Below are 12,309 nucleotides of genomic sequence, written 5' to 3' on the forward strand. Positions count from 1 at the left end.
TGAAAGGCATTTAAAAAGAAAATGAGAAGATTTTTCTCCTCAGAACTGCGTTTCTGTGAGTTGGCCCAGTTCTCATCAAAGATGGTGGTAATATGATGAGGATTTCTTTTTTTAAACACTTTTGGTCAGCCCTTCAGCTGACCTTTTTCTGTTTTCAAGTCACAAATGGGAGCAGCTGATCTTATTTAGATTGCTCTCATGGAGTTTTAAGAAGCGATCAAACATTGCATTCACCGTAAAATATCCTAGAAACCCAAAATCACTCATGTTGTTAGATTACTTTGCTCATAAAAAATAACATTTGTTAATGAATTTCCCCCAAAAATGGTTCACTAAACAAAAAGGTATTTTTTGTCTTTTGTTTCTGTTCCTTAATATACAAATATCAAATTAAAATTCCAGGTATTTCAAGAGTTAAGTTCAGCTTATTGAAGATACAGCTCTGAATTAACATTACGGGACCACTTAACATGTTCAGTTTCTCTGATTTTACTTTGTATAGGTATATGTTTGAGTAAAATGAACATTGTTCTTTTATTCTATGAACTACTGACAACATGTCTCTGAAATGCCAAGCAAAAATTTAGTATTTATTTGAAAGAAAATGATAAACGGTCAAAATAACAAAGCATGCAGCGCTTTCAGACCTCAAATAATGCAAAGAAAACAAGTCCATATTCATTTAGAAACAACACTACTAATGTTTTAACTCGGGAAAAGTTCAGAAATCAATATTTAGTGGAACAGCCATGAGGTTTTCACTGGGCTTCAGCACAGTGGGCTCTTCATTTTCTTCCAGATCTTTATCTAGATTTTCAACATCAGCAGAGAAGTGCTATTTAAGTTAATCATTTTTGGAAAATATAAATGTAAAAGAATCAGCTTGGAATGAAGGTTGGCAGTGCTAATTAAACACCATTTAGATCTCACCCACCCATTAATCAACCTCTGGTCTGACGGTTATCGTCCCCATGGCTGCTCAGACGGAAAAGTGCCATTTGTCTGCAGTGTGTAGAGCTGTCCGTTTGTTCTTCAGGGCGATGTGCAGTCCCAAGCAGCAGTGAGAGCCATTGCACGGCAAGTCTGTGAACAGATCATCCAAAGTGAGTGGTTGATATTTAACTTTTAGTTTGTTTTTTGTTGGGGTTTTTTGTGCTAAACCTTCCATAAATTTGTGTTTTTTTAAAATGATGGGGAAACTGTTCATTTTCCTTACCGTTTCTGCTTCTTCTAGGCCATCTCTCTCGCTATAATTCCATCTTGAACCAGATCCCCCAACAGTTTTCAGGATCGGTCCGAACAGTGACGGGGCCGGCGGGTGAGCCGGGCAGGAGAGGCCCTCCTGGGCCCCAGGGAGAGCAGGGCGCCCCTGGCAGGCCTGGTTTCCCTGGCACTAATGGTCAGAACGGACAACCGGGTGAAAGAGGTGAGATAAGTAGATGCTCTCATGGAAACAATACTGATGCTTTCTCTTGATGGATTTGTACTAAATTATTTAGATCTTATTTTGCCTTGTTTTGTGTTTATGCAATAGGAATATTTACATTAAAAAAAAACTAATCTTAAAACAGCAATTTGTGCTCAGAAATAACTTGGGAAACTTCTACATTTGTTCTTAAATGGATGATTATATTTACCCAGACGTACAACAGATGAATAAGATGAGAATATTGTTACTCATCATTTTGAAGGAGGTTTGCCCTGTTAACACTTCACACATTTAACTACTCGAAAGTGAACCACATAAGATCAATACTTAGAAGAATTTGAAATCACCCACTGAAATATTTGGAAAATCAACCACAACTGGAGGACCTTGAAAATAATTATTTATCAGAATTTTAGCCCTGCATAAGGACTGACGGATGAAACGTAAACCACGGTTCACACCATGGGAACGACAGAAATCGTAAGCAATGAGGACTTTGACAATTGAAGCATCTTTTAGTAAATCTGCTAAGAAATATGCTGCTTAGTTCGATTTTAAATAAATCAATACCGCTCATTCTAAATGTCCCCCATGCCTGATTTTACCCACGATAATTAGTTTGTATATCAACGTGTTATTTTCACACATTAAACCTCACAAATAGTGTTGGATAAAGGTTGTGATGAACTTTGTTGTCGTAGTATTGTTCTAATGGCTAAATTACTTTTAAATCCTTTTGATCTGCAGTTCTCACACATTTCTTCTTGCTTTCTTCTTCTCACTTGATAACATGTAACTCCTCACTTCTATCTTTTTATTTGGCGACATGTTTTGTGCTGATATGTAATGGCATTATTCATTGATAGCAACGTTCTCAGTTGCCCTGTTCTTGTTTTTTTTTTTATCTTTTGTTTTTAAGATCTAACTGAAAAAATAATCACTAAATACTCATTTAATGTTCATACAAAAAGGTTTTTTTTTTAGCTTGTAGCACATAAATTAAAATGTCAGAATGAACAGTATTGTTTCTACTACCACTATCAAAACTTCAACTAACTGCTTTACATGGATGAAGAACAAATACAAACCATAGATATGCTAGGAGACATTCAGCAGACCTTTCTGCTCACACTGCTTCTTTGTCTGGGAGTCATTCTGCTTGTTTGCTGTGTTTGGTGGTTTTCTCCCTCAAATCACATTAAAGACAGTAACTTCAGTACCCATGACGTCATTCCTTAGAGGACAGACGGCGTTTATGAGTCTCTGTCCTAATCACTGAGACATGTAACCCATGCTAAAAAAAACAACAAAAAAAAAACATTTGAATGCAGCCTAGATGCACATAAAGAGCTGGGAAAAATTAAGAACTGTTGAACGTCTGTCCAGCTATGACTCGTCCTCATCAGGGGTGGAGTCCTTCGAGTCTTTCCAGTAAAACGTCGAATCTGTTGCCACTGGTCCTCAACGCACATAAAAACCACATTACAGTTTAAAAGCTTAACCTGCGACTGCACTCAGACAAAACTGTGCAACATAAGAAACTCGTTTAGTTTTATGTATCAGTTTAAAAAAGTTAACGCACAGACTTTCAAGACGGAGAATGTCTCTTTATCCGAGGTTATGACATTCATTTTCTCCATTAGAACGGTTATAAAAGAAATAGGACAAAAAAATCCGCAGATCAGATTTTAATGTGATTCTATAATATTTGAAAAAGGACACATTAAATCACTCAAACAGGCTGCTTTTATGCACAGCAAACTGCCCGGAGACGCAATTTATTCAGCTCATTTTCACAAAAAACAAACATGATACTGATTTTGAAATAAAAAGCGTTTTAGTCACTGGTTCAATTTGTAGCCACATTAAAGTGGGTTAGCGAGGAGTCTTTGATTCTTGCCTGTGAAACCTAATAGTGGAAAAAAAAAACATGACATGACAGTTATATTCATTTCTATTTCAGGAGTTATATTCATTCCTTTTCCCAAAATAAAAAAAACATATATGTACATAAAAAATAATGAGAATGAAAATGAACCAAGCCGGCAGAGAACAAAAGCTAATGGGAACGCCATATCGCACTTTAACATGTGACAAGAATCAGTCAGGACAACAGTAGTGATGGCTTGAAGTCTCCAGCTGGAATGTAGATTTATGAATTTACAAAGATGGAGATGTTGCTTTGTCCAGGGACGAGGAGGAGGAAGTCAGGAGACCTGTTGTCCTTGACGATCAAATCTGCCAGCACTCTACCCAAGAAATTCAAAGATGTTTTCGCGAGCCATGTCATTTTCCTCGTGGTGAATGATCGTTTGTGACAAAAACTGACATTTTTTGTCATCCATGTTGATGTTGTTTCTGCTCCGGTTCTGACCAGCATTATTAGATTGACGTGTACAACAAACACCCATTTCTGGGAAAAGATTGTTACCAGAACAGTGGCAATCTTGAGCCAAACCGTGATGGTGTGAAACAGAAGTAGTGAACGGAAGCAGATGAAAGTCTCACTTTCCTACACATGTTCAGTCCATGTTTCTCTCATGAGTGTTTAAGTGCACTACAGTAATTGTGAACACTTTCATTCATGCTCCTTGAACTGCATTAGTCCATGTGGAGGTAGTTTTTCCTCACAGAAACATGTGGCTTAATTTCAAGCTAATGTTACATATGTTGTGGTTGGACGATTCACTGAACTGAGTGAAAAAAATGTCTTAGTCCAGCAGCTGTAGGTAAACTCACGTAGGAGTATTTAAAGAGTGATCCATGGACGACACATTTTATACTGACACAAGACATTGTGAATTAAAAAGAAATCTTATCCACGAACATTTCAATCCTCTGGTTTTTGTTGCAACTAGGCCTCTGTCAATGTTGTGTCCTCATCGCTCGGCTTATTGTGTTCGTACCTTGAAGAGAACATTCTTTTTCTTTCATAATCCTTGGGTAAAAAGTGGGTTGAATGTGTAATCTTACTGAGTATCTGTGGAGAAAGGGTGTATATTTTATTCTTTTTTTCATGTTGCCAGTAAGTTGTCACTCAACACATTCCTGTTAAAAACATCTTTTTCTCAAAACCTTTTTTCTCTTTACCACAATAGGCAGTTATGCTCTGCAGTTTGTCGTCATCCATATGTGGTCGTGCCCTTCCTGTTTCCGAGAGCATTTTCCTGGCTGTAAAGGCTCTTTTTGTGTCAGAAAAGTGTTTTGAAAAATATTTGCTAATTCCTTTTTTAGGCTCTTATTTACATTTGCGGTAGAAGATAACATTCAGAAGCTAAAGCTCTACTTATACTGCAATAGATTATCACAGAGGTTTTGTAAAATATCAAACTCTGCGTTTCCAGGTTTGCCAGGTGAAAAGGGAGAGAGGGGGAGTCCAGGCATTGGGAGTCAGGGACCTCGAGGACCACCCGGTGCACCCGGTAAGACACAACACAGTCCTGATCATGTGTTTTGCTTCAAACTCCAAAAGCAACCAATAAATGACCCCATAAACTTATTCTGTCCATGGGGATCATTTCTTATTTCCAGACAAAATGTTTGTGCATTGGTCTTATCGTACAGCTTTTAAACAAAACCAGGATGCCTGCAATATTAAAACAAGAACTGAAGTTAGCCACAACCGTAATGCTTTTAGGATTCACTCTCTGCTGATTCTCAAAGAGAGGAAGGCGAGCAGCAGACCTTTCAGCCCATGAATGTGATGCTCCGTATTGATTTTACTGTGTGCGGTGTGGAATTTGAGGTTTGTGTTATAAAAATATGTCAGTGCTGGTATTTTCAGCTTACCGTGATCGATACGCACAAGAAGACAAACTTTAACTGAAACTTTTCCACGGCTACATTACTGAAGAGGCAACACATATTCGAACATATATCAAGCCTCAGTGTTTTTAGAGGAAGTTTTATTCTCTGTGCTTTTCTTAAATAACTGTGGGATAATAATTTGTGCACTTGGCGAAAGGAACTACCTTTAAAATATTGATATCCGATTCCCGCAGACTGCTGAGCAGTCCTAGCGGAGCACTTTGTCCTGTGAAATCATCAAACAGAGGCCTGGGGCTAGATTTCAGCTTGGAGCTGCGTCGTTCCTGTTCCTGCCCTCAGGACATTCGCTATCATACTCTGTTATCCAGATAACGACAAACAGCCATTTGTAGCTCGCTAATTTTTTATATCATGTTGTTAAAGCCGCAGAGGCTGAAGCTTTTTCTTAATAGTGACAGGGTGTACCTTTGGTGCACTGTTTGTTGCCTTTTTTTTTTTTTTTTCTTATATTTTCTCACCAGGTGTCTCACTGCTGCAGTCATTCTACCAAAATGTCAAACCACTTTGCATGTGCAACCTACCACCCCGTCTTTAAATAGAAGCTGTTTCTCCATCTTCAGGCCTGCCAGGCGAAGGTCGGGCAGGCAGCCAGGGCCCTCCTGGTCGGCCCGGGAGCCCAGGAGCGGCTGGTAGGCCTGGAAATCCAGGAGCTACGGGACCAACCGGACCACCAGGATACTGTGACCAGAACTCGTGTCTGGGATACAATGTTGGAGGTAAATATTATCCATTCGTCCCTAAACTACCTTTTGAATTTCTTTTTCAAATTGTAAACAAAATAGGACAATTACATTGTAACTGTTATAAGACATTAATATATTTATTTATGGTTTATTTCACAAAATCACATTTATGTGTTATGAATCTTATTATTTGGTTGTAGAACCCCACAGAAAGATGGTTACGTAGTTTATTTAAAGGGGCAATATTATGTGTTTTCCAGCCACATAGCTTCATTTTATACCTCAATCAAGCAGCTGTTTCCTTCAGTTGTTGTAAAAATGAGGTATCTATCAAATATGACTGGAGAGATTTGACTTTGTAATTTAACATTGGGCCTCTATCTCCAAGAAAGTCCTGCTCTTTCCAACTCAACGCTGTCAGAAAGTCATCACAGCAGGGCTGCACTGAGAAGTAGCTTGGATAATCAGTTCAGCAGATTTGAAGGTGTTTGCTAATTCCTGTTGGCTAGTCTGAAGGAGCTGAGTGGGAAAATCACGGGGGAGAGGTGCTCTTTGAGATGGGAGCTTAGTATTTTGAATCTGCAGCTCAGAAGAGGAGCTTCGTCCTTAAAGGCGGCGCTTAGTCCCCCCAAAATGTTTTGCAGAGCTGAATTGTTGCCACGGGAGTCTAAATGATTTCTTAAACACGGACGAAAAAATCTAACTTAAGCTTTTGATGAGGGAATAACATAATAAGATGATAGAAAGCTCAAAAAAGCCAATTTTACACTATACTGCCCCTTTAAGACATGCATCTGTTTCGAAGCAAGTTACGTTATAACAGGGTTTGTGTATCGCAGTAGAGAAATGCCCCATGCCCCCCTTCTGTGGTCATTAGATTAAGATCCGAAAGAAGAAACATGTGTAGAGTTTCCTGAAACAAAAAGGTCGTGAATGGAAGTCTGTCGGAGCAAAGCATGCATTGGAGCAAGTGTCTTATTGCTGCCAGTCATTTTGCTCTTACATGCCGTTCCACATATGCTGCACATCAGAGAAAGTGACTGCTGGCCTGTTGGGTCTTCCAGCTTTTTTTATAGACAGACTGGTTTAAATACTGTGGATGACTACCAAATGGGGACGGGGGTCACCCAGCTGGAGGCATCACATGGGAGTGTGCCTAAGAAGCAGAGTAACGTCATGACGGGGATGAGTGGATGTGATTTATGTGGGAAGACAATAGAAACCGGATGGTTCTCTGTTGCTTTTTTTTATTTTTTATTCCCCCCTCAGAAATGTGAGAGAAACATGGTTTTAATAATATTAAGGTTTGGATCCAGTTCTGCAGATGTGTGAACACACACATTACTGACAGTACAAGGCTGAATATGATCTGGCAGCTGAAGCCGAAATAACATTTTGACTGGAACATTCTGTTTTTATTATGTCTTTATCTTTTTTCACGAAACGCAAAATATGCAGACATTTTTAAAATATTTAGCGGCGTTTCTTTAAACTGGGATGCATCCTTATTCGTCCCGTCGTCCTCTCTGAGCGGCACTGCTGAAAATATCTTCTGCTCTTGTTGTTCCAAAACATCGTTGCCAGTCTGACCTTAATGTGTCTTTCCATTTAATAAAATGTGAGAAAAGGCAGCGACAGTCTGCCCTCAGATAGTTACTGCTCTTGTAAAGTTCTCAGAGTTGGACATGCATCCGACTTTTATTGTTGGAAGTTTATTCATTCATGCCCACACAGACAGATTAAGGACTTAACAGGTCAACGCTATTTGTCTGTGTTGAAATCTAATAAAATATGCTCGTACACAGATCCGGGCCCGTACACGGTGGCATGCGCAGCGTCTCTGAATATTCATACAGATGATGAACTCGCAGCCCTCTGCAAAGTGCACAGCTACGAGCCGTCGCGGCTACGATGTCGTACGTCATCTGTGAAAAGTAGCGGATGGATGAGACATTATTTTATCCATCAAAGCAGATTTATTTAAATAGATTCAACTCTCAATTGTTCTTTTCCCCCCGTTTTGAGTTTGAGTCTCATCTGCCGCTTTGAACAATTCAAGGTTTAAATCGAGCCTCCCTGCTCAACCACTTCAAAGGCAGAGTTTAGTTTTGAAAGTTTCATTTTCCTTGACATTTTTCACTTTAAGTGAATGTTTTCCTCCCTGCCAACCAATTACGCTGAATCCAGTTTTTTTTTTCTTTTTCAGTTTGTATTTTAAAAGCCAAAACCAATTTTCATGACATTTAGCTGGCACATATTATTTACTTTGATATTGTACCCATTAAAAAATTTTTTAAAAACTACTAATTGCTAGTAAGTAAAGATTTGATTTGGAAACAATGAAACATGCAGATCAGAGGGAAAAACAATGGGTTAGTGTAACAAAGAAAGAATAAAAATAAAAAAATTATAGAAATGAATTGTGAAACAAATGGATTTAATTGTATTCATAACATTAAAATTGCTGTGATTATAGATCTTAAGCTTAGACCAGAGATAAAATATGCTGTCTGTGTACGTGTGGCTTTCTAAATATATAAAATAGGACATTTCACAGACTTATGTCTTGAAATAAACCTTCTCCCAGCCTCATTAACACTCCACCACTGTATATAAAGCACAGTGGTGGCGCTATTAGGCTCTGGGGTTGTGTAGCTTGTAGCCAATCATAATTCAACACATAATGAGGAAGACTACCTCAGATTTCTTCAGCATAACATCAGACCAGACGGGTAAAACAAGAGAACACAGTGCTGCCAACATTACTATAACCTGGTTGGAGAGGATATAAAGCAAAACTAAACACAATCTTCTACTATTATTGTATCCAATATTTAGATTTCAGTGTTAGCTGTGCTCTGGACGCATAAAAAACATCTGAGGCTGCCGCTTGATAGACCACTTTGAACATTTTACCCTCCAGCAGATACATTTTTTTTAGATTCAAGTTACACTTGAATGTTGACTCAAGAAATAACTGCTGACAGGTTCTTTCAAACATTATGCTTGGGTGTACAAAACTAACAAATTTCTTCTGAATTTGCAACCTGTGTCCCTCACTTCATTTTCTGCGTCAGACGTTTTTATTTAAGCTTTCTAATAAGCAGAAAGAAAAAGAGAGACTTGACACATTAAGCGTCTCGTTCTTGTGTCGCTCAATGAATTTCTGAAGGTTTGAGTTTCCTTTCTGTAAAAGAGGAGATGGTCTGGGGTTTGTTTTTTCACTTCCTAAATCCTAACCCAGCAGGTTTGAAATGGTTTGTCTGGAAGTCTTCGGTGTCTTTGGGTTTTCCTTCTTCATGTGAGGTAAACTTCTCCTGTCTTTCTCTCCTCCTCCCTTTCCCTCACCCTCCCTTGTTCTGATTTGAAGTCCAACAGGATTACAGGAATGATTACTGAGGAGAAATCTCCAGCCATCTCTCCTCATTCTCCTCCCCATGTGCCCACCTCCCTCTTTGCCTTGTTCAGAAACATCCAGTCATTCATTCCCCAAGAGGCCAAACGATAAACACAAAGCCTGATAAAGGGACGGGTTCTAAATTCCAGCTTTCAGGAGCTTCTAAATTAGGGGTCTGCAACCTGTGGCTCTTAAAAACCTGACTGAGAGAGTCTAGAATCGACTATTTTTTTTAAATACAGAACAAATGCAGATTTAGCTGTTTTGTTTTTGTTTTGCATGGAATAAATGCTGCATTAAATTTCCACAACAGAATGGTACAAGTATCAGCAGTATATATTCATATATATATATATATATATATATATATATTCATGAAAAATTATTTTAACAAAAACTAGTTGGTTTCCAACATCATGATGAGAAAAAAATACTGCTGATACTTGTACCGTTCTGTTGTGGAAATTTAATGCAGCATTTATTCCATGCAAAACATGGAATAATATATATATATATATATATGCAAAGAAAATTATACATTTTCTTCACAGAAAATATCCTCTTTTTGTCATTTTGTCCTGTTTTTTGTTTTAAAACCTAAAAGCAGAAACAAAATTGTGGTTATTTTCAAATTTCCTACAGTAGATAGGAATTTTTAAAAATGAAAATTTCTTTTTGCAAAATGTTTATGGCTCTAAAAGACTTTTATTTAGCTGGACTGCAGGCAAAAATGTCTCGTTGGTTTGTAAAAGTTGCAGACCCCTGATCTAAATCAGACTTCAAACATACACTTAATTTACAGAGAGAATCATTTTGTACCAAGGCTAGCTTTAGTACACAATCTAACTGAATTTCTGATTGGAAACTATAATGCATTATTCGGGTTAAATTAAAAATGTGTCAGCAGTGATAGAAGCTCAATGTAAAAGTCTCACAAACCAACAACAACAACAACAAAAAACCTTCCTCAATGCTGCCACCAACAATTGCACTGCCATTTATCAACAATTACTCATCTTCCTCCGCGTTCGCCTGCTTCTGGCTCAAATCTCATCACAGCTAATCACTTCTTTCAAAGCCTGATCAATCAGCTAAACAGTGATGAATAGCGCTTCTTTCTGATTGTCTGCTTTCATCGCCGTACAGCCTGGCTTATCTGTGCAAATCAAATTCTGAGATGTGCTGAAAATCTGTCTTTTACCCCTAGAGTAATTGCACCCATTTTGATAACTGGAAAAAATTAGCACAACTAAGCTTTATTTAGCCACTCTGAACTTCAATTGACGCCACTTCTGACGCTGCATGTCCATCTGCATGCCTCACGTTCCTGCTGAGCTTCTGTTAGAAGTGCTTTACCATGCTTTGGCAAAACTACATCTTGATTTTTATTGGTTGTGGCATCTAGCTTTAGTTTCCTTTAGCCTCACTTCAGTCGTGACCTTAAATATCCCCTCCACACCACTCCAGTCTCACCCCTGCCCCTCGGCGGCGGCCGCTACCAGCCCTACAATCCTCCCTACAGACAGCCGCATAACCCTGCTGCAGTGGCGTACAACCACCACCGAGGAGGAGGCGAGGAAGAGCAAGACGCCTACTATCGTGGTTACCACTCCCAGTTTAACTACAAGCATCATGGGTACCACCCAGGAAACTCTGAGGATGTGGAGCTAAGGTCACCGGGTGTCGTCAGGAAGTTTTCACAAAGCGTGGTGACGGAGGAGAACTAAAGAGGAAGAGCGGACTCACCTTAAGTGCTTGAGCCCCAAAAAGACACTACACACACACACGCACACCATGGACGTGTGCACTCATCTGAAACTGTGGTGAGAACCCAACACCCTGCAGTGGGTTTCCTCCAAAGTTTAGAAAAAAAAAAACAAAACAAAAAACAAAATGTAAATATCTCTGTGATATCTGTATGATTTGTGTGTAAAAGGGAGGTCCGAAAAGTGCCTGATCTGTGTCCGCTTCGTCCAGTGTTAATGCAAACCTCGAACCGGTCATTTTACACCTCACAGCTCAGCGAAGCTGCATGTGTCCCGTCTGAGCGCGAGACTGGACATCAGGTTTCTGTAGCCTGAGGATTTTCTTTCTTCAAACCACTGAGAAAACAAAAGTGGCATCATTTGTACAGACTGTTTTTTCTAATGTAACATGATACCCCCTGCACCAATTCTCTATTTGTGTGTCACACTTACCTCCACGTGCAGTATTGTTGTTTTCTACTTTGCGCTTCGACTTTAGTTTCTGGACTGAGTTTGCAGAACCAGGTTTTATTTAAAAATTGAAGGCTGTTGCATTTTGTTCTGCGATACTTCATTCTCTTATCTCAAAATGAACAAAGTTTTCATACGAAAAACGAAGCTGTTGTGTCTTTTGTTGCATCCTGTTCTATTATTTTTTTTTTTTTAAGGCCAATTCGAGCCCACTCTTTCTGGAGCACGTAGCAGAAGTGTCAAACTCATTTTCATTTTTGGTCCATGAATGTCCTAAAAGGCAGACAACCGGTGTGTATTGGTAAAACAACCCACTACCAAACTGTTAAAATGTTAATTTTAAAAAGGCTTTCTCTACATTCTATCAATACTTAAGATTAAATAATATTGAACATGTTTTCACAGATGTAATTTGGCAACATACTGAAAAAATCTGCTTCAATTTCATAAAATATTTGAGCACATAATTATCTTGAAGGTTCTATTCATGTGGCGCACAAAAAAAAAAGTTATGGCAAGCCGGATTTGGTCCTTGAGTTTGACACGTGTGCACTGAAGGTTGTGGCCATTTTGTGAAAAAGCTTAAGAGGACACTTCACGTCTGACTACTGCAACCCCTGTTACAAATCAATGTGTTTACTTTCCATTTCTCTGCACCACAAAACCATAAGTCTCAGGAAAAAAAATGTCCCTGGAGACATGTTCAATAAAAAGATTTTACAGCATTTATATAAAAAAAACCTTTTTCATAAGAGA

The 12,309-nt window shown here is 38.7% G+C and overlaps 1 protein-coding gene across 4 annotated transcripts in view; it reads left to right on the top strand.

The window, feature by feature from the left end:
* The window catches only part of col14a1a (collagen, type XIV, alpha 1a), a 122,162-nt gene extending 112,532 nt beyond the window's left edge, over positions 1–9,630 (top strand). For all 4 annotated transcript variants that reach the window (XM_008432271.2, XM_008432273.2, XM_008432272.2 and 1 more), the window contains 5 exons: positions 1,037–1,103; positions 1,235–1,426; positions 4,774–4,851; positions 5,818–5,973; positions 9,311–9,630. In XM_008432271.2, coding sequence (XP_008430493.1) covers positions 1,037–1,103; positions 1,235–1,426; positions 4,774–4,851; positions 5,818–5,973; positions 9,311–9,339 — 522 coding nt within the window. In that variant the 3' untranslated portion in view covers positions 9,340–9,630. The remainder of the gene's footprint in view (positions 1–1,036; positions 1,104–1,234; positions 1,427–4,773; positions 4,852–5,817; positions 5,974–9,310) is intronic.
* Positions 9,631–12,309: the final 2,679 nt, after the last annotated feature.

Source organism: Poecilia reticulata, linkage group LG16, assembly GCF_000633615.1.
Source record: "Poecilia reticulata strain Guanapo linkage group LG16, Guppy_female_1.0+MT, whole genome shotgun sequence".
NCBI classification, from domain to species: Eukaryota; Metazoa; Chordata; class Actinopteri; order Cyprinodontiformes; family Poeciliidae; genus Poecilia; species Poecilia reticulata.